Source organism: Phyllostomus hastatus, unplaced genomic scaffold (assembly GCF_019186645.2).
Source record: "Phyllostomus hastatus isolate PE091 unplaced genomic scaffold, TTU_PhHast_1.1 phas_contig_38, whole genome shotgun sequence".
Lineage (NCBI taxonomy): Eukaryota > Metazoa > Chordata > Mammalia > Chiroptera > Phyllostomidae > Phyllostomus > Phyllostomus hastatus.
The window spans coordinates 25,007,976-25,029,105 of NW_025333869.1; the positions used below are offsets into that span (position 1 = coordinate 25,007,976).

At 54.0% G+C, this 21,130-nt stretch overlaps 2 protein-coding genes across 4 annotated transcripts in view; one reads left to right on the plus strand and one right to left on the minus strand.

The window, feature by feature from the left end:
* The window catches only part of LOC123820900 (prosaposin), a 31,197-nt gene extending 12,914 nt beyond the window's left edge, over positions 1-18,283 (plus strand). The window contains exons 2-15 of one of the 3 annotated variants that reach the window (XM_045842010.1): positions 3,980-4,113; positions 6,157-6,231; positions 6,776-6,901; positions 8,120-8,320; positions 8,753-8,896; positions 9,302-9,358; positions 11,279-11,287; positions 13,053-13,184; positions 14,552-14,647; positions 14,959-15,145; positions 15,227-15,384; positions 15,720-15,800; positions 16,085-16,192; positions 17,289-18,283. In XM_045842010.1, coding sequence (XP_045697966.1) covers positions 3,980-4,113; positions 6,157-6,231; positions 6,776-6,901; positions 8,120-8,320; positions 8,753-8,896; positions 9,302-9,358; positions 11,279-11,287; positions 13,053-13,184; positions 14,552-14,647; positions 14,959-15,145; positions 15,227-15,384; positions 15,720-15,800; positions 16,085-16,192; positions 17,289-17,324 — 1,544 coding nt within the window. In that variant the 3' untranslated portion in view covers positions 17,325-18,283. The remainder of the gene's footprint in view (positions 1-3,979; positions 4,114-6,156; positions 6,232-6,775; positions 6,902-8,119; positions 8,321-8,752; positions 8,897-9,301; positions 9,359-11,278; positions 11,288-13,052; positions 13,185-14,551; positions 14,648-14,958; positions 15,146-15,226; positions 15,385-15,719; positions 15,801-16,084; positions 16,193-17,288) is intronic. The other 2 variants (XM_045842011.1, XM_045842012.1) reach the window with 2 other exon arrangements.
* Positions 18,284-18,656: 373 nt separating this feature from the next.
* CDH23 (cadherin related 23) overlaps positions 18,657-21,130 on the minus strand; it is a 412,088-nt gene continuing 409,614 nt past the window's right edge. The window contains exons 67-69 of the mRNA XM_045841835.1: positions 20,844-20,966; positions 20,349-20,453; positions 18,657-19,536 (exon numbers count right to left, since the gene is read on the minus strand). Coding sequence (XP_045697791.1) covers positions 19,210-19,536; positions 20,349-20,453; positions 20,844-20,966 — 555 coding nt within the window. The 3' untranslated portion in view covers positions 18,657-19,209. The remainder of the gene's footprint in view (positions 19,537-20,348; positions 20,454-20,843; positions 20,967-21,130) is intronic.

Below are 21,130 nucleotides of genomic sequence, written 5' to 3' on the forward strand. Positions count from 1 at the left end.
TGAAGAGACAAAGGGGATTTCTTCCACTTTGGTAAAGAAGACTGTTCAGGAATTTCCCCTCGGCCGTCTCCATGTAGCCAGTCTTCGGTATTTCTGCCTTTAGGTGCCAGTTACAATTCATTTTGCAGAAGCCGCCTCTCGCTCCCTCCTAGGCATTTAGTAATTTTCTTTGTTGTCCTGTGCACGCTGTTCCCTGCGTTTGTATTTTACTTTTGTGCCTCTCTCTTTCGTGTCTGTCCCTCCCTCTGTGGGGTGAAAGGGCCCACGTCTGTGCCCATTCGTCTTTCCTGAGGGATCGGTGATGTTGGTAATCCCACCCCTCGTGGTGGTTTTCCCACTTTTCTGGAAAAAGCCAGGCTTGCCTCTGGAGCTTTCAGTGCACAGCCAGGGTCCCTGGACAGGCGTGGCGGTGCTTGAGAGCCCCTGGAATTGGTGTGAGGATTTTGTGTATAAATATATTATTTTGACCCATTGTTTGTTTTCCCCTTGGGAGAGCAGCTCCAAAATAAGCACCTGAACCTTTCAGCAGGTGGTTCACTGGTGTCACCCATGCTTGTGTCTCAGCCTCGCATTGCCGGTCCTGAGGACATACGGTTATCTCTCTGCCAGTATGCATTGCTTCATCTTAGGAGATTGCATCTGCTGTACACCACAGACCGTTTTTGTAATATGCACTTTTATGCCTTGGCTTTAGATTGGAGGCGAAGGGGAATGAATGAATGTCTTGCTAAGAACTGAACTTCCAGGAGCCGGGATGTCAGTTTCATTTCTCAGTGGCCCTGAAATCTGTTTCAGGCTTGACTTTGGTGACTTCCTGCATCTACCAGGTTGGCCACTGTGCCTGCCTTTTACCTCCAGTTCTGAGGTGGGAGGCTTCCTTGCTTAATAGACACTGTTGGGACTGGGAATGACCTGGGGTTTGTTAGCTGGGCCAGTGTCAGATAAAAGGGGCTACCCAGGTGATTTTTAGTTCAGAATAGCCTGGCCAAAACAAATAACAAAAGCATTACTACTGCAAGTGGTTACTGTTTCAAGTTCCAAGAAGCTGTAAACAAGCTACAAAGTATTGTTGCTTGGGCCTGTGGTGGTACCTTCTGTTCCCTGAACCTGATAGGTTTTGGTCATTGGCAGCTGGTCACTGGCTGGGATGGTTGGCGAAAACCTTTGGATCAGAGTTATTCTTGACTGTGAGAACGGAGCGTGCTGGTCAGGCCTTGTGTGAAGACTGCTCACGGGCCCTGCTTTCTTCCTACTGACGTCCATCCTCTTTTTGGCTTCCTGTGTGTCACTGTGTGTTCCTCTTCCTGGAGACTCATTGGTAGCTTCCTTTTTCATTAATGGGGCTCCTTCCTCCTAATTGGAGGTAGAACGAGGCAGTATAGCTTAGTGGGTGCTTTTCAGGAGTCCTGGGGGCCCAGTGCCTAGGAAGAGCGAGGCAGGTGCTGGTGGCAGCTGCCAGGTCTGGGGCTCCGACTGGTGGTGTCTCCGTGGCCCCCACTCTCCCCGGAGCTACCCTCGTGACTCAACTTCGCTGCCCTCTGCCTCCCCAGACCTGTGGCTGAGGACCAGCCCCAGCTCAGCTGGGCTGCATTACTGGTTAACTGAACTTGCCTGCGCCATCTGGGGAGCTTGGTACTGTTTTGAATCTCACACGTTTTCCCATGGAAACCAAAGTTCCAACCAGCGGCCTTTGGAATGTGGCTAGTTCAGACGGGTTCATGAACCAGTGGTGGTGGGCTTTTGTCTCCATGGGGCAGAGAGAGCTGTAAACTGGGTGGCAGATTAATAGTGCATTTGCTGGTCTCTGAAAGGGTGGAGATGATCTGGCTTCAGCTTTTTGGGGGACCTGTGACCCAGTCTTTTTGTTGACAGGAGAGACCTGGTTCTTCTTGCTGACGCATGTAAAGTATTACATGTCAACAAATCTAGTAGTATGTAATCAGTTTATTAGTGGCCCGTTCCCATGGAAGAAAACAGGACCGGGTAGAGTAGGGGGTGAAAGGCAAAGTTTCAGGGCAAAGCTGGGTGACAAAAGCAAGAGCGGCTGAAGACCAGGGTGGCAAGCCCCTGGGCAGCCTGAGGCTGGGTGGCCAGAGGCTCTGTGGCCCAAGAGCCAAGAGCAGAGAGAGAGAGAGAGAGAGAGAGAGAGAGAGAGAGAGAGAGAGAGAGACCTTTGTTCTGAGGACTTACATGGTTGGTGGGATAGGAGGAAAAAAAAATTACATATTGATTAACTGGTAAATGTGGTGCCAGCTTTCTTGGGGGAATGTGACTACCCAAACTTAGGTATGTGTGGGGGTCTTTTAGCCGAAATCCTTATCTTGCTCCGGACCCCATTTGTTCATCTTGTTGTAAAACAAATGCATGACAGGAGGCAGTTTTTTAAAATTGGGGCACTTTCCAAAGTTATTTATGGGCTCTTTCTGTAAGCATCAGGGACTCCCTCGTAAAGCAGATAGTGACCAGAGGTAGGCAATTAACCGAAGTTGTTTTATGGGCTCTTTCTTTGGGCACCGGGAACCCTCTCCCACATTCAGGCCTTGGGATGAAAGCACAGTTTCAGGGCTTTCTTTCTCAGATAGTGGAAACACTACATAGAATTTCAAGGACTTTCCTTCTTTCTTGCTAACATAGTGTTTCTTGTGATGTTGGAGCACCTGGCAATATTATCAGACCAGCTCAGGACTGCTGAGTTAGCATGTGAGACTTGTCTCCTTCCTCCTCCCTGCCTCAGTTTACTGTTTATTCTACCTAATTGGTAAAACACGTTTCCTGGCAACCAGGGTGCTAGATGCTGGCCAGTGACAGTATTTCAGTCTCAGAGTTCTTCCTAAGCTGTCTCCTGCCTCATTTTCACAAATAGTTTGTAGAACTATAGCTTTGGTTGGACTAGTAATAATAGCGTTTCATTTCCTTCCCTCTCCTGAGAAAGGAGAGCACCTACTGACCTCACCAGTGTCGTATACTGTGTGAGTGTGCACATGTGTGTCACATGTCTGTAGAGTTACTGTGCCCTCTGTCGGCTTACAAGTAGGAACAATATGCAGTGTGACTGCTGGGGCTCGAAATTCCTTCTTTAGTGACTGGGTTTTTCAACTCAGCCGGCCAGCCAGCGGCCACTGGCACCCCCTGCTGGGGTCTGCCCCCCTCCTGCTCAGTCATCAGTGATGGGAGCTAGTGAGGGGTTTCCCGTTTCCTAGTTTCAGAAACAAGGGTACTGTAGACCTCTTTTAAGAAACAATAAGAACTCTTAGGATAGTTTATAAGATATTTTTTAAAAATTATACACACACAACCTAACATTGGGAGTTAAGTAATAATTCAGCTGATCACCCTGCTTTGACCCTGTGTGTCGCCGACCCAGCCCTGCCCGTCCCTTCGCACCACCGCGGCAGCCCACGCCCTGCGCCTGGTTGAATGGACGCACTTCATTCACCCTGGGCTGTGTGGCCTCGCCGCTTCGCTGATAAACGTGCTGGTGTGCAAAAGCTCACTGTTAGGCTTGTAAAGAGCGTTTCTGTTAGAACATTCTGAATTGTTTTTCTGTGTAATAAGGATATGAATCTTGTTGTTTTCCCCTACGAATTTTTAAAAAACTGGCTAATTTTCTTTCTGCAGGTGTTAAAATATATACTGAAAAGTCAGTCTTCTGTGGTTTCTTTCATTACATCACGGGATTTGGAATGTCTTTAAGGTTATAAAGATTGAAAGGTCTGGTATTCCCTAATATGGTTTAAAAATGTCAGTAGTTTGAGAGGAGAAATGGAGCCACAGAGACTGGTCCCTTCAGCCCTGTGACTGGCAGGACCACACGGCTTGGCAAGTGGGGCTGGATGAGGCATTGGGGCTGCCGCCCCTGCCCTGCCTCCAAAGCACCTCCCCGCTGGGATGCCAGGCCGGCGCGCCCGGCCCTGGGTGACCATGTGAGGGGGACCTGGCGAGAGGGTGAGCCACCTGCTCACAGTGGTTTTCCTTTCAGCTGTCGCCAGCCCTGTCCTGGGCCTGAAAGAGTGCACCCGAGGCTCCGAGGTGTGGTGCCAGAATGTGAAGACGGCGGCTGACTGCGGGGCCGTGAAGCACTGCCTGCAGACCGTCTGGAACAAGCCGACGGTGGTGAGTGCCCTCCCTCCGTTCCTTGCTCCGCGCTCCGTTCCATGCTGGCTTCCGTACCCACTGCCGTACCCACTGCCGTTGACAAAGCACGTTCTTTTGCCTCATTGTGTTTGTTTCTCACGGTGACCCTGGGAGGGAGGCGGGACCACCTGCTGGTGGGTGTGCCCCTCTCACCATGGAGAGAATTCGGGTTGGAGAGGGTAAGGCGGCAGAGACAGGGCGAGGCCCTCCCGTGCCCATGCCCTGTGTTCTGTGCTGCCCTCCAGGCCTCTGTGCTGACCCCACCTATCCGAGTCCCGTGAGGGGCCGGCAGTGGGTTCGCAGCTCTCATTCCCAGAACTGCGCACACGAGGGTCGCTCTCACCCTTGGCCAGTTACCCAGAAAGGAGATGCGAAGCTTTTCAGGTCCTTTCCCCCTTTTTGATGTTTTCTTCTCTGCCTCTCTCAGCTGCCTGTTTGGGTCACTAATTCAGACCCTGGAGCTTTAGTATTTATAATTTTATTTCCAGCTGTGATCAAACTGGATAAAATGCCACTGATTTTGTTTTTCATTTAAACTTTTTTTCCTAAAGATTTTATTTATTTATTTTTAGAGAGGGGAAGGGAGGGAGAAAGAGGGAGAGAAACACCAATGTGTGGTGCCTCTCGCACGCCTCCTCTGGGGGACCTGGTCTGCAACCCAGGCATGTGCCCTGACTGGGAATCCTTTGGTTCGCAGTCTGGTGCTCAGTCCACTGAGCCACACCAGCCAGGGCCAAACAGTGTTAAAAATAGCATATTAATGTGGGGCTCTTAACACTCACGGGGAATACTCTAAAGTGACAGACCTCAGGTGCATTCTTCACATAACCTGAACCCCATTGTGAGATGCCCAAGCTGTGCTGGCTGCACCAGCAGGAGGTGCTCTTTGCTTCCTCTGGGATGTGCCACTTCCTGTGGTCCAGGCCAGGTTTGACTGAGTGGAGTTCAAGTTCTAACATGCGTCAGTGGCCAGTGGAATCAGTAAGAGAAGAATGATGAATTAAATAACACTGCCCTTTAAGAGATATTTTCTGAATTCTTTGGAATACTGCTGATTGCCACAATTACTTTTGGATTTGGTGTCTAATTTGCTCCTGGCTTTGTCTTTAATACTGCGCCCTCTTTCCAAGTTTAATGTGTGTCAGGCGAGGACTTTCGATCTTTTTCTTTTGATAGGATAGTTTCATGAATGATGCCTGAATCTCTCCTAGTTGGTCCCATGCACATTATTAGCCCGACCAAGTTCAGGTTGGTTTCTCTGAATGTGGCTGAGGTCACCGGTATTCCTTAATCTTACCCAGACATGTTAATTCCTTCTTCATGGGTCAAAAGTCAGCTCATGTCAAGAAGGGAGCCCCCCAAGAACTTTGAGAACCAACTAGAGTTTCCATGGTCCTGGTCCATGTGGGGCCATGGTGGGTGCCTCAGCTTGTCAGCAGACTCGTGTGGTGCCTCTGCGCTCTGGAGCGGCAATAGGCGGCCTCCACCTGCGCACAGCATGGACCGGGAAGTGGAGGGTGGACGGAACTCGGGTGACAGGGCCAGTGTGGGTGCACAGAAGCACGGGTGTCGGCTGGGGCTTGCTTCCCTGCCCCACCCCCTTCAACTCTGATAGTGACATTGGTCCCTGGTGACGTCGCGGTGTGTCACCGATTTTCCATGGTTTCCACTGCTCCGATTTTCACCTTTCTGAGCCCGTTTCCTCACAGCTGTTGTGAGTGCTCACCTGGAACTGGTCTGTGCTGCGTGCGCTGAGCGAGGTGCTGAGCGGTGGGGGCACGAAACAAGTGCGTCCGTGCAGTAGAAGCACAGGGTCCCCTGGCCAGTCGGTCCTTCCGCCGTGGCCTCCGAGTGTGTCTTGTGTCGGCCAGGGACCGGGATGTGCCTGTGCGTCAGATGTGGCTGCGAGCGCGTCCTGGCCAGATGAAACGGGGGAAAGGCCGGGGGAGGTTTTAGCTGTGTGTGGTGTGAGTCATGCCCCACAGACACTGAGTTGCTCTCTCTCATGTGCTTTCCTCTTAGAAATCCCTTCCTTGCGACATATGTAAGGACGTCATCACCGCAGCGGACACCATGCTGAAAGACAACGCCACTGAGGTGAGCCACCACAGGCGTGTGTGGCTGTGTGAGTGGTGGCCGTGTGGCCACACGCGTTCAGTGCTTAGAAGCTGTGCCCCAGGGCCGGGGGTCTGACACGCGGTGGTCTAGGCTCTGGTAGAGGGTAATTAGGTCAGGTGGGCACATACCATTTCTGTCACGCAGTTTTTTTCCGCCCCATCTTTTAAAAATGTAAAAACTGTTCTTAGCCACAAGCTACAGAAATGGGCTATGGGCCTGAGTTTGCTCCCCTGCTCCCCCCACAAATTCAACGCCCAAGGCCGATTGTGATTCTGCGGGCATGCCGTTGGCCTTCAGGCCTGTTTGGGCAGCTCACTCGGAATCCCTCTGCCTGTGAGGCTGTGGGTCGGAGGGTCTGCTTTTTGCCCCTCTGATCCGACAGCACCCCCACCCCCGGGACCTCCTGCATGAGGGGTGCTGTTCTCCAGCCTTCACGGTTCGTGGGGCTGTGGAGGGCCTCTCGGCTCCCAGCCCATGTGTAGAGAAGTACGTCCTGATCTGCCCTTGCCTGTGTCCTCTCTAGCAAGAGATCCTCGTGTACTTGGAGAAGACCTGTGACTGGCTTCCGAAGCCGGACATGTCTGCCTCGTGCAAGGACATCGTGGACTCCTACCTCCCCGTCATCCTGGACATGATCAAGGGGGAGATGGTACGTGGTGGTGAGCAGTCTCCCTTCAAGGCGCTGCTGGGGTCCAGGGACGGACCAGACCAGGACAGAGGCATTGAAGTGGAAGTCCATTTGGGTTTTCCCAGCAGCTCTTCGCTGCAGTGCTGACAGCCAGAGTGGCTCTGGCACAGCGGAGCACTCCGCCTGCAGCTTGCAGGGGTTGGGGAGGGTGCAGGAAACAGGAACTCATGGGATCACTGCGGGAATTACTGCTGGCATGACGTTAATAGGTGCTGATTTGGCAACTCCTGCCTCGAGCAAGTAATTCATTTCGTTTCTGTGATTTTTTTATCCTAAGGAGTGAGTCAGGGAATGTACTTGTGGGTTCAGCTACAAGGATGCTCAGCCTTCGTACAATGAGTATCCAGTGTGTGTGAACCGTGTGCCTGAGGTTGGGGTTTCAGCCATGAGCTAGGAGCCAGGTTTGTGGAATTTGGAGAAACCCTAAGGAAGAAGAGGGGCTTGAACACCTGAGAGGGCTGTCGCCCCGAGGGTTTCGGTGAGGAGCACGGTGTTGCGTCATGCACGGCCTTTCGGGCACAGTTCAGGGCTGTGGGTGCAGCAGGAAGTCCTTGTGGGCTTCGAGGAGGGGAGTGCCGTGATCCTGGTGCCTTTCTGAGAGGGTTTGGTCCAGGTCCCACCGAGGGGAAGTTGGAAGAAGGGAAGCTGGCAGGGCAGTCAGGCACCAGATGTACTGGGGCAGTGGGGACGGACAGATGCGTCTTTATTTATTCATTTTAAAAAATATTGTATTTACTTTTAGAGGGAGGGGAAGGGAGTAGGGGGAAAGAGAGGGAAAGAAACATTGATCGGTTGCCCCTTGCACGCCCCCAAATGGGGACCTAGTCGGCAACCCCGGCATGTACCCTGACTAGGAATCGAACCAGTGACCTTTTGGTTCACAGGCTGGCGCTCAGTCCACTGAGCCACACCAGCCAGGGCTCTTATTTTTTTAGAGGGTAAGTGGACTAGATTTGTTGATGGAGGGGATGTGCTCCAGTTTTCTGGCTTGAACCTCAGGGAGTGTGGTGCTCAGGCCGTTGCCAAGAAGGAGATGGCAAGGGAGTGGGTTGGGCAGGTTGGTTTGAGATGCCTGTGCACTGGGTGTGCATGCAGGGAAGGAACTCATTTAGAGGCACCAGGTGGCCTGTTTTGTTTTCCTCCGGGGAGAGGATTCCAGCTGGACTTCTTTCCCACCAGAGCGATCCTGCGGAAGTGTGCTCCTCCCTCAACCTCTGCGAGTCTCTTCAGAAGCACCTGGCAGAGCTCAACCACCAGAAACAGCTCGAGTCCAATAAGATCCCAGAACTGGACCTGGCTGAGGTGGTGTCTCCCTTCATGGCCAACATCCCCCTCCTCCTCTACCCTCAGGATGGCCCCCACAAAGAGCCCCAGCCGAAGGTAAGGCGGCGGGCTGTGCCGCTGGGCCCCGTGTGTGCTTGGGCTAGAGACTCGGCACGGACGGCGTCCGCATAGGCGAGCAGGTGCAGGCGGTTCTTACACCGGGTATCTGCAGCAGCAGCCGGCCCCTGGGTGGCTGTGTCCTGGACTCTCTGAGGAACCTGGGTATTTAAGTTAGATTGAACCGAATTTTAAAACTGGGATTTTTAAAATACACAAGATTGCCTTTCCTGTTAAGTTTTACTAAAACCAATGTCAAATTGATTTTAAAACCATCAGGGCTTTTAGAGCCTGTAACACCCCACATTATGAACTAAGTGCCAGAGAGTTCTGTGCTCGAGGGCATGTGGGATGTCTCCCTAGGCGTCTACGTCCTCCTAGTCAGTGTGGGACTGAGCAGCATGTGCAGCCCGCCCGTGCCTCTGTCCCTAGGCTGGCGGGGACGTCTGCCAGGACTGCATCCAGCTGGTGACTGACATCCAGACTGCCGTGAGGACCAACTCCACCTTTGTCGAGGCCTTGGTGGAGCACGCCAGGGAGCAGTGTGACCGCCTGGGGCCTGGCATGGCTGACATGGTGAGCCTTGTGTCTTCGTGGGCCCTGTGGCCAGGGGTGGGGGAAACAAGAAAACTCCACTTCCTGGGGTATCATTTTAAGTTCCACCTTAAGGGCTTTGAGGAAGAGATTGTTCAAGCAACTCCCTTTCCCTTTGAATTAGCAAGCAGCTGGAGTGGGTGGTGGGTACTTACTTTGTGGTTGATTGCATTTGTGTATGTAACGGAACTCTTGGGAAAAAATAGTGGAAGGAGACCCCTTTTATGAGGGTTTCTTTTTTTCCCAGTAATCATATAAGGAACAACACTAGAAACAAACTGCCATTTTTGTCTTAATAAAACTGCCCAGAGCAGACATGTACAAGACTCTGCTGTTGGGGGTGGTGCAGCAGCCAACCTCACTGACAGTCGGTGTCTCTGTCCCCAGTGCAAGAACTACGTCAACCAGTACTCGGACATTGCCATCCAGATGATGATGCACATGGTAGGTGGCGGGGGAGAGTCCTCATTAGCGTTTTTCTTTATCTCAAGCTTTCCGATTTCCAGGAACTTTGAAAAGTTTGTGGTTTCCTTTCCCTTGTTTCCCTTTGAGTTTAACTAAATGGGGCCAAGATGAGCCCTTTTTGACCAGCTGACTCCCCCGCTGCAGTTCACTGCCTCCCCCTCGCCTGGCCTGGCCTGGCCCTCAGCACTGCCCTGGTGCCTCCCTGCCGGTTCACTTGCCTCTGCGTGTGTGAGCCGGCCACCACACAGCCAGCATTTGGCTTTCACCCCGGGCCTCACAGAAACAGTCAGCTCTGCGGGTTGGCCAGGCCTGAGAACCGCTGTGTTCCAGCCTGAATTCTGACTGGGGGAGGGGGGGGTCCTGCTTCATGGAGTCGGTCCCGCGCTCTGCAGCGGTGTTAGCTGGTGCTGCTGCTCAAGTCCGTACCTCTCACACGCTCTGGTGTCACCAGGTGGCGGGGGCATCCCTTCGTCATCAGAGCTGGGAGGCCCTGGCAGCGAGCCGGCCGCACGCAGAAAACGGGTGTGCAGAGCAGGGCGGGCTGAAGCATCATTCCACTGGGAACGTGCTCTGGCCTCTGGTGGCTTAATATATGGGGTTTGGGGGGCGGGGGCACTTTCTCCTTTCTGTTGTGCTTGTATTTGACTATGTGAGATTGCCTACAGTCCTGGAGTTTATTCTCTAACCAGGGGCTGTTCCGTGCTCTTACTGGAGCTTCGCAAAGCCCATTTGTGCTACAGCAGCAGAGTTGAGTAGTTGAGACCTTAATACCTGCAGAGCCTAAAAGGTTCCCTGCCTTGCCCTGCGCCAGCCACTCAGGGCCTGCACCCAGTCCCAGGGGAGTTCCTTTGGGATTGTTACTCACACCGCACCTTGTTCGGAGGCAGCATACAAAGACGTTCAGTGAGGGTAGGAAAAAATAAGCCTTTAGTGTGGTTTGATCTAGTAAATACTTTTTCATAGCTAACTAAAAAAAAATTTCTCATTGTAAAAATTACACTACATATTAATTCTTTGAAAATAGGGATAACGCTTCCCAAATAAAAAATCATTTAGGGTTTTAAAAAACATCAGTGGCGTCATCTTTTATATACTTTAAAATTTTGCAGTCGGCAGTTTTTATCTAAAATTATGTTGGTCATTATTTTGTGCAGTTGATTTTAAAGCGGCTGTGTGGTGGGCCACCAGGTGACGAGGACAAGGTTTATGCAGCCAGTCCCCTGGGGCTGGGTGTTCCTAGCTTGTTTTCAGGTTTGCCCTCGGATTAAAAACATGGTGAGCATTCTCACAGCCTGTTTTCCCCTTAGTCTGGGTAATCGAAACTAGAATTGCTGAATCAAAAGGCAAAGCTTCTCATAGAGGGTCAGACCAGCCTTCCAGGCTGGCCTTTGGCCACCTGGGGGTAGGCTGCAGGAAGACCTGGGCAGTGGAGAGAGTGGCTGGGGGTCGCGAACCCCTCCCGGTCTGTCTTACAGCACTCGCCCACAGAGGCAGCCCTGTGTCTGGCTCTGTTTTGTGGTTCTGCACCAGCCCGAGGGGAAGGCCTTCCAGGTGCGGTGGGGTCAGGCTTCTGGGGGTGGAGAGCCCTTCACGCAGTGGCATTTTCTTGGGACCGACCTGCCTCCCTGTGTTTCGAACGTGATGTGGTGTGTCAGGGATGGGGGACGGTGCCCACACAGGCTGGGGAGTGTGGCCTGTTGTGCAGGAGGCCCGCGCGTCTTTGGGGCCCGTGTGTGCGCTCAGTCGTAGGAGCAACGTAGGTGGCTGCTCTGTGGCTGTGTCGGCATCCTTACACCTGGTCAACAGCTTGATTGTTGTTATGTTAATCTTTTCTTAACTGTTGTGTCCTTTCCTTTCTCTTATTTTTATCTCCGATTTCCTGTTTTTTTTGTTCAACAGCAGGATCAGGTACGTGATGGGGTTGTGATGGGGTTCTGCTCGTAGTAGTGGTGTGCTGCTCCTGTAGCCCCTTCGCTCGTCTTCTGTGTGTGGCATGACCCCCTGACAGACACAAGGCGAGGCTGTGAAGGGCTGGGCCCCTCTCTGTGCTTATGGGCGGCGGGGGGGCTCCTGGTCTCTTCCCTGTGATGCAGCACGTGAGGAGTTGGGGTTCATCTCCCCTTCAGGGGGCCTTGTTCGGGGCGTGTGCTCTGAACAGAATCAGTGCCCAGCGCCCGCCCCCCCCCCCCCCCCCCATGACGGGGAACCTCGGGTGGTCCCGGAGGTGCCGCAGCCTCCTCATTGTGAGCCTGACTTCCGGCGGGGCCTTGTTTCTGTCACGACTCGAGCCTGCATGTCTTTAGTCCTGTTTTCCGTAACTGGGGTGCTTCTCCTGCATGAGCGAATCGTTTGCATGCAGTGAGCAGACTCTTCCCCGTCTGCCGGATCCAGAGCATTGGAAACAATCTCTTGATTGCGACTGCTGCCCCTGGGCTATGGGGTCCTGGGGCCCCGTCAGACCAGACTTACCGAGCCGGGTGCCCTTTGGGGGCTGTCCCGAGCGTGGCCTCCTTCTGAGCATGGAACTGAAGGTTTTTCCTGGGTTTTTTGAAAGCTGGTGGGAGAGGACTTTGGCTAAATACCCCCATTTTCACTTAGGCCCCTCCTGGAGTTACTAGAACAAAGCTGGTCTGAGACAAAGCAGCCACACACCTCCTGGATCTTTGCCTTTTTTCTAAAAAGCTTGCTGTGTCTTTGGCCCCCTTCTGTTTTTCCCCACGTTCAAGTACCCTCTGCCAGAGAGAGGGTACTTCAGATACACTTTCAGACTCCTCCACTCTAGGATTTAATTAATCCTAGAGCCTTCTCAGTATTAAAGCAAGAGGAACCACAGCCATGGTCTGGCTCTCTTCCCTGAACAGGTCTTGTTTTTAGCAATCCCATTCCCGCTGCTCTTGGGTTTGGTGGCGGGAGTCAAATGCCATCGGGCCGGAGGCGGTTGCTGGTTGCATTTGGTTTGCAAAGTATACAGAGCCTGTATGCTTCCTTGCTCTTGGCCGCCATCTAGTGAAGGGGTCAGGGTGTTGTCCAAAGGGTCTGGTTCTCTGTGGTTCGGTGTCTGTTTGGGAAAGGGGGTAAATCTGGTGATGTGAAAGGACTCATTAATTTGGGTGACTGGGTTTTCATGTGTACTGTGTGTGAAATTGTGGATGTTTTTTAAAAAGCCAACATTTCCCCTTAATGCATCATTTTAAGTGTCCTGCTATCTCATGACCTGGTGTGGTTTTAGTTCTAACACATTTGGCTTTCTGTTAGTTTATGGGCATAGTCCTCTAGAAAGAACATAGCGCTTACTTCCTACCAAGCTCAACTGAAAAACAGGTTCTAAAGTAGACCAGTGTCCTTGGAGATGATCGGTCACCCATTTAAGGTGCTGGGAGTCTGGCTTCTCTGGGGTGCTCCCTGGTTGGAGCAGAGACAGCGATCCTGTCTCATCTCCCCTCAGAGCTTTGCGTGACCTCTTCCCTTCTGCGAAATTGGCCCGTCTGCACTTGCATGAGCTCATTTAGATTTAATATGGAATCTTTACTTGTGCGGGCTGGGGTGGGCAATCAGCCCTTGGCATTGGGACTGGAATGCTCCCTTAGCACCCTGACCGTTGTGTACAGAGGGTGGGACTAGGGGGTGGTTGGTGGGGGCGTACGTCTGACTGCTTTTTCTGTGCTCTCTTCAGCAACCCAAAGACATCTGTGGGCTGGTCGGGTTCTGCGACCAGGTCAAGGAGGTGCCCATGCAGCCTCTGCTTCCCGCCAGAGTGCTCTCAGAGAACGTCATCCCTGCCCTGGAACTGGTGGAGCCCATTAAGGTGCCTGGTGTCATTGTTTTGTAGTGCCCAGCGGCATACTGAGTTCATTTATTTCCTTGGTTATAAACCCTAGGGCTCCCAGGATCGAGTCTACATCAGAGCACATCATGCAAGATCATTTTTCAGTGCCTAGCTCCAACCTGGCCTTTTTTGATGTGCTCTCTCTGGCCTCCCTCACATCTTCCCTGACACTGTAGCCATAGTGCAAGCTTGGTATTCCACCCGGACCACTCTCCGGCTTGTACAGAAGTCTCTCGGGGTGTGCCGTCTGCATGCATGAGTGTGTGTTTCATGTCACTTGGTGAAGAGCCTCCTTCACTCCATAATCAGTTCCCATCATGCCTTACGGATCGAGCAGTGTTTTCGAGATTGAAGCCCAGAACAGCCCACCTCTAGTGGTGAACAGGACTGTCCTGTTCGTGGGGCCTGCGGCCTAGTTCTTAAGGGCCTAGGCCACCCGATGTCTTAAGTGCACTGGCATGTTTGTGCACTTCTCGTTCTGGAGCACCCCCTGTCTCTCTCCTTTAGCTGTCTTCCCCCCTCCACCGTCTGCTCTCAGCACGTGCATCGCGAGGACCGCGGGAAGGGTCAAGGTGCCTGCCCCGCATCCCCATTCGGGGTGCTCGTGGGCCCTGGCCCTCCTGGCTGACAGAATTAACGGCCTGAGAAAATGGAGAGTTATAGCTTGTATTCTGGTCACATGTGGCTACTTAAATTTAAATAAAACTAAACAAAAAAATCAGTTCCTTGAGTACACTAGCTACATTTCAAGTGCTTATTAGACACATGTGGCTAGTGACTGCTGTGTTTGACGGCGACGTGGAGAAGGCTTCCGTCATCGCAGAGAGTCCTATTCAGCAGCGCGGCCTCGTTCCAGGCAGGCTCTAGAGAAGCAGTTTCAGGTGTTAATGAGACTTGAAGCCCAAGAGCAGACCTGAAATGTGTTTAAAACTGGCTTCTAAACCCTGACTTTGTTCTGCCCCCCCACCCACTCCCTGGGACGGACACGGAATGATGGAATGATTAGCACCAAACAACAGGACAGCTCTTTGGGGAGGGGACAGTTTCACTGCTCGCACTGAAGTGTAAATTCTGGATGGGGTGGCCGGGGGTGGCATTGGCAGGAAGTTGCGGCTGTAAGAGAATTGGCAAAAGGGATGGGTCTCCCATCTCATAAAAACCAGAGAGACTGGAACTGAGACCCTGGGGGGAAGCCGCACCTCATTCTGAATTCAGTAGGAAGTGGCCCTTTGTGATGCTAACCTGTCCTTGGGCTCTGTGTCTCCTCTCCTTTAGTGGAGCAGGACCAAGGGGCAAGGTGAGGGTCTCGAGATTCAAGTAACTTCTTTTTATTATGCTCTGAACAGAAGGACTTGGTCCAGGCGAAGCCTGAAGTCACCTGCGAGCTGTGTGAGTACGTGGTGAAGGAGATCGTCAAGCTGATCGACAGCAACAAGACTGAGGTGTGTGGATTTCCGGGATGCTGCCTTCCTGGCAGAGGGAGCTCGGCTCTCCCTTGAGCCAGAGTAGCCTTGTGGGAGAACCCAGCAGAAGAGGTTGGCTTTTCCCTTGCCGGTGGTGGTTCCCGGCCTGGGAATCAATATGACCTCGCCCCATCAGTGGTTCCCCCGGGCTGGGGCGGGAGGAGGCCACTTTGCCCTGCTTTGTTGCCGGGCTTGCTGCTGACTGGGCTCCTGGTCGTGTTAGCGTTTTCAGAATCTCACCCACCCCTACCCAGCCTCCCATCTTCCCACACGATCTTCTTGTGTTTCAGGAAGAAATAATTCACGCTTTTGATAAAATATGCTCAAAATTGCCCACATCCTTGTCGGAAGAGTGCCAAGAGGTGGTGGACACTTACGGCAGGTCCATCCTGTCCATCCTCCTGCAGGAGGCGAGCCCGGAGCTGGTGTGCAACCTGCTCCACCTCTGCGCCTCCCAGAGACGGCAGGCGCTGACCGGTGAGCCCCGTGCGGGAGGCTGGCCGGGCCCTCAGGGGCTCGGGGGCCCTGCCAGCACTGAGCCTGTGCTCTCTCGCACAGTGCGCGTGGCTCAGCAGAAGGACGGTGGCTTCTGTGAGGTGTGTAAGAAGCTAGTTGGCTATTTGGACCAAAACCTGGAGAAAAACAGCACCAAGGAGGAGATCCTGGCTGCTCTCGAGAAAGGCTGCAACTTCCTGCCTGACCCATACAACAAGCAGGTGTGCCCGGGCTGCTACCTGCCAGAACCAGAGCCCACCCGGGGAATGCGAGAGCGGTGTGCCCTCGCCTGCCCTGCCTGTAGGAAGAGAGTCCTGTGAAATTTTTTCAGAGGCGATCTGTTGGCTCCGATGGAGCCACTGGGGGGAAGTAACATAAGTAAATGAGACCGAGTGTGTGTTGGGGGGGCACCTGGGGAGGGAGGCCCTGGGGCTGCTGGGTTGGCAGTGTCGGGAATTCCTGTAGGAGAGCATGTCCCACCCCCTCCTTTTGTGCCCTTACTCTGTCTGCCCTGGGCACACCTAGACCTGGACCTGTGTCCCTGTTTGCTTCCTAGTGTGACCAGTTTGTGACCGAGTATGAGCCCGTGCTGATCGAGGTCCTGGTGGAGGTGATGGAGCCGTCCTATGTGTGCTCGGTGAGCTCTGCTGGGCGGCGTGACCTGGCGGGTGCTGGGGGACCCCAGAAGGGCCTTCTGAGATTCTAGCCCTGGGGCAGTCTCTGGGGAGGGGGCGTGGGAGAGCCCAGAAGATGGAGAGCCAGGCCTCCGGGCCACACCACTTCACTCAGCAACCCCGACGTTTTTGAACGTGCACAGCAGAGTTCTGATTCTTGAGGTTGGAAGCTGGTAACTTCAGTTTGAACAGGCTTAGTTGGGCAGATATAATTCTTTTCCTGGTTTGCCTTTTTTTTACCAAACAGAAAATTGGCGCCTGCCCTGAAGCCCGTAAGCCTCTTTTGGGAACAGAGAGGTGTGTCTGGGGCCCAGGCTACTGGTGTCAGAACATGGAGACAGCCACCTTGTGCAACGTGAGTAGCCCAGCACCCACTCCACAGGCCTGCCTTCCCGGGAGCCTCCGGGACCGCCCGTCTGCCATGTCTTTATGTTAGCGGGAAACGGAGGGCAGGGGAGGCAGTTAGGCTTACTCACGGCTGGCTGCCTGGCAAAGGCCGACCCAGCTGTGTTCTTGTCTTCGAGAAGTGAAGAGTGAGCACGGATATTTTTGTTTCTGCTTTCTTGCCTTCACCTCTCCTTCCCTTTGAGAGGGTCAGGTTTGCACGAGGTGCCCCCACAGATTGCACAAGGCCCACTGATTTCATTGCCCCAGTTCTTGCAAAAGTCCTCATGCCCCTCAGTCACTTTTGCCCTGGGTGGAGCCTGGCCTGAATCTGTACCCAAGGCCAAGCAGAGCTGTTCTTGAAAGGCCCTGAGAGTTGGCACCTGCCCAACAGCCCCAGGGTAGGTACTGTGGCACCATCCTGGTGGGTGGCTGGCCAACAGTTGGGTGACCCACGCTCCTTTCCTGGGTGGGGATGTTTGGACCTGCCTTTGTTGCTTAATGTTCTTTTGCGCAACTTTTTCTCCCTTGGGGTTGGGATGGGGCTGACTGCTGCTTTCGGGGAGGTTGTGTCACTTCGGTCCACTGTTGGGTGGGGTGGCGAGGCCCGTCCTGGCTGTGTCCAGTGCCTGCCTGCAGCCAGGCCCCGGTCCATGGCATGTCAGTGGAGGAGTAGATTTCTGTTGCTGCCCTGGGTGGACGTGCCTGGGGGTCTGTTTCTCAAGGCCTGAGCTGCACTGTACCTCTGACTGGGGTGAGGGGTCCTGCGTGGGGCCTCCAGCGTGGGCTGTCCACTGGTGCTGGGGCTTATACCTGTGACTCCCTGCATGGGGGCTGGTCTGCAAAACACTCCATTGCTTTGCACCTGCTCTGCTGGATGCTTGTCTTTTGAGTCCCCAAAACTGATGACCTCATGAGATGCTGTCCTGGGTCTTCAGTGTCTGGTGCCATCCAGCTAACCTAGGACAAGATGAACAAGCTCCATTTTGGGGTGATACCTGATGCATGAATGGGCCAGGAGCGGAGTTTGGTCCTGAAGATTAATCTGGTTTTCTCTCTCCTCTCAGGCCGTTGAGCATTGCAAACGTCACGTGTGGAACTAGAAAGAATGTTCCATCTTGGAGAAACTACAGCATCTATTCGTACTTATGTGTCTGGAGGAATGACCTGTCGACTTTGTCATAACAATAGGCCCCCCCACTCCATTTCTTATCTCCCTTATAGTAGCCTTGCTGTCTGTGCGGAGGTGCCCAGCCCGCGTGATGTAGCTGCTTGGGTGTCCCTTTTCTTTCTGCTACATGGTTAATGACTCTCTGCGCCCTTGCATGGTGGTACCGGGATGAGGAAGGGGCCCTGAATGCTGGCAGGACCTCAGCCGGAGGAGGGTGCCTCCCCCCTCTTCCTGGGCCTCTTGGCCGCTAGCCAAGCAAGCAAAACAGGCAGCTTTATATAAAAGATTAGAGACTCAAAATGATCAGGGTTTTCACACCGTGTAGATTGCACTGATAGATTTTGGAAGGGCTGCTCAGGAGACCTGGGTGGGGTTTGGGTTCCCTGTCCCTGAGTAAACCTTCGATCCAGCTTTCCTGTGTCATTCCTGGTGATGCCTTGTTTAGGGTTGGGTGGGAGGGGGAGAGTCTGCCTGGATGCAACCTCTTAGCTCTGTGTGGACGTCCGGTGGGCCTGGCTTCTGTGCGTGAACGTGTGGGCGGTGGTGACCCCCTCAGGCCTGCTCCCGTGTCTGCCTGACGGCCGAGGCCTGCTCTGCTGCCCAGGGTCCCCCACTGCCCTGGGCAGGCTCGGCCCCCACCTCTAGCCCACCTCAGAGCTATTCTTCTCGACTTTGACATACATGTGGAAGACAAGCCTCTGGCTTCCAGGTAGAGGGCCTGCTGGGGGCTGTGTGGGGGCCTTGGCCTCTCTCTGGTGTGGCCAAGTCTCCTGCTGCACCTCTGTTGGCCAGGAGACAGCAAGACCTGCAGTTGCCATTAAACGGACTTAACAATATTTTTGTTTTGCACTTGACTTTCTGTGATTTAACAATAAAGCCTGGTCAATCAGATCTGAGTGTTTCTGTGATACCCAGCCAGAGGTTTGGTTTCTGATTAAGCTCTTCAAGGCCATGGGCCTGTAAGTGCCCAACAGTCCTGTGTCACCTCTTGGTCAGAGAAAGAAAGCAAAGCGGGTAAAGAAAGCTCCCCCCCCCCCCCCCGCCCTCCCTGAAATACCCGGGCTGGGCTGGGCCCGGCTGCCCTGCCCTTCACCCCGCCCCCTCTTGCCTGGCGAGGCCTGCCGCGCGGGTAGTTCAGCAAAGCGAGTGCCAATTCCTCGTGAGCTGCTTTTCTTTTTAAGATTCAGACCATTCCAGAAATGTTCGGTGAGTACCAGTGAGACAAACCAAGGGGAGAATATTGAGGGAATAATTTAAAACGGAACACAGATGAACACTCTATATTCAAAACCCAAGGGAACATCAGTCATTTCTCTGTGTGAGCTGGGCACGTCTGGGAAGCCGAAGTGATGGGGAGCGTGGTCTGTGGGTAGTAGCCTTGTCCATGTGGGGAGGCAGAGGCCACTCACTGCCCCCACCTGGATGTCCAGCCAGGAACGCGGCAGAAACGCAGTGAGAACCGAAGTCGGAGTCCAGGCCGGCAGGGGCGGGGACCGGCTGGGGTGGGGAGGGCAGAGGGCCTGCTTGGCCTCTCAGCTCAGCTTGGGCTGAGTTGGTCTTTAAACTCCTGGTCCCCCAGCGACGCTCCTTACCTCATCCTTAGACCCAACATTTTTGTTCAATTTTCTTAAAAAAATAACAAATTTTGTGAAGGTAGAGATCAGATACTGAATGAGCGCCTGGCAGAAGAGGAATCTGAGCTGCTGGTGCAGGCTGCTGCCACTGGACCCCCCGGAGGTCGTGAGCTAGGGTTGGCCAGGAGGGGCCGCACCCCGAGGTCCTGGTGCCTCGCACACCAGTGAGGCTCTCCGGTCTAGTCATAGCTCCGTGATCTCCAGGGGGCTCTCCATGATCACGTCTCGGAGTTTGTGCAGGGGTGTGGATTTGGCCGACTCCGTGCGGGCGTTGCGCTCAAAGGCACTGGCCTCGGCAGCTGTCAGTGTCTCCAGGGAGCGGCCCAGCCCCTTCTGGTCGTCCTCGGGCAGGCTGTTCAGGTCGGTGGCCAGGAGTGTGCCTGTGCTGCCATGCACCAAGTGGATTCCGTCGGGCCCCTTGAGCTCAGGCGACGGCTTATGGCAGAAGCGCAGGCTGCCTTGGCCCGGGCTGTGCTCCCCTGGCTCCTCCTCCAGCTCCGTCTGGATCAACTGCAAGAGTCCAGGACCAACCACGTGCTCAGAGCCGTGCGCAAGGGGTAGCACGTGGGTGGCTCCAGAGTCCTACCTGCTGCGTGCCTGTCTTCTCCCTACTGCACACAAGGAACCCTGGGCGCACGCAGAGGGCCTGTCCAGCTCCCAGCAGCGTTTCTCACATGGGGCAAAGGGGAACCGTGGAGACTGCAGTGCTAGGGACGTGTTCTTGGGAGTATGGGCTCCTGTGAGTCTTGAATTTTGTGTATTCGCTTTTATCTGTAAAGGCCCTGTGATGCAACTGTAGCATTGGGTTTGTGATTGAGTTGGTCTCAAGCAAGGTCAACACTAGTGGCCAGGCTGAAAGTGACCCCAGGTGAAGTTGGAGGGGACTAATGGGTGCAGTGGAGACCCACAGATGGTGCTTTTGTTCTGTGTGGAACCCAGCTTTAGCCCATTTCACTCGAGGATGTTGGCCCAGCTGGGAATCTGGGTTTTAGATCAAGTCTGACACTTTATCACTGTAGGCAAACATGATATATGTATACCTATTTGACCCTATAGCGTTTCTTCAAATGACACCCCATTAAGGTATATTCTTGGGGTTCCTCAAATCTGAGAAACATACCCACCCATACCTAGAAAGCCCACTGTAGAACCTAGGAAGCAGAGTTTGCTGCCCCTCTCCTGCACCCCCACCCACTGCTCTCTTGGTCCTGGCTGCTGAGCTCCAGGGACTCTGAGAAGGAGAAGGGTAGCAGGAGAGCTAGAGAGAGAGAGCACCCCCAGGGCTGGGGCACGGCACACAGCTCCCCTGCCCTCCCGGCTACCTCGGAGATGGAGGAGTGACAGGAGGAGGCTTTTTGCACCATCCGCTGTGCAAAGAGCTTTTTGAGCCGCAAGTAATCCTCCAGGACCACCTTCAGCAGCGAGCCCTGGGGGAGGGAGAGGGTTAACCCCCCACCACGGCCCTCCCGGGGCCTCCCCACCCCTCGTCCACTCCCATAACACAGAAGGGGGCCGTGGAAGCTGACTGGGAATCTCGGAGGCACAGGCCTTTAAACCTAGTGGAGAGGATCAGGAGCAGAGCCTGGTGACAACTCTCAGTGGTGCCCTGGTCCTAAGGGCACCTCAGGCTGAAGCAGCCCCTGATCAGGGGGTGCCCAGGCCCCTTTTTGCTCTGGTGTTCTGCCCCAGTGGAGGGCAGGTCTAGCTGAACCTGGAGGGGGAGAAAACTCTTCCCTCCCTCTATCTTCTGGGGCAGGTCCAAGCTTAGCCAGGGGCCTGGGGGTGGGGATGCAGGTGGCCCTGCAGGGGGCACTCACCTTGATGGGCCCCTCCCGAATGATCTGGCCCAGCTTGGCAATGTTGTCATACTCCTGGATGGCTGCCCGCAAGTACCGGTCGTCGTCAGGTTTCACTGCTGCCGGCTCACGTCCGAAAGTTCCCTGGGGACAAAGGATGTTAGCTGGACCAGAGGTGGCATGTGCGTGCACATGCACAGGGCAGGGGACCACCTCCTAGATAACAGCTCCTTGGCCGGTGCTGGCAAAGACCTAGCCTCCCTCTGCCCTGTCCCTCATGAAAGTCCACCCTGCCCCCGGCTCCGGCC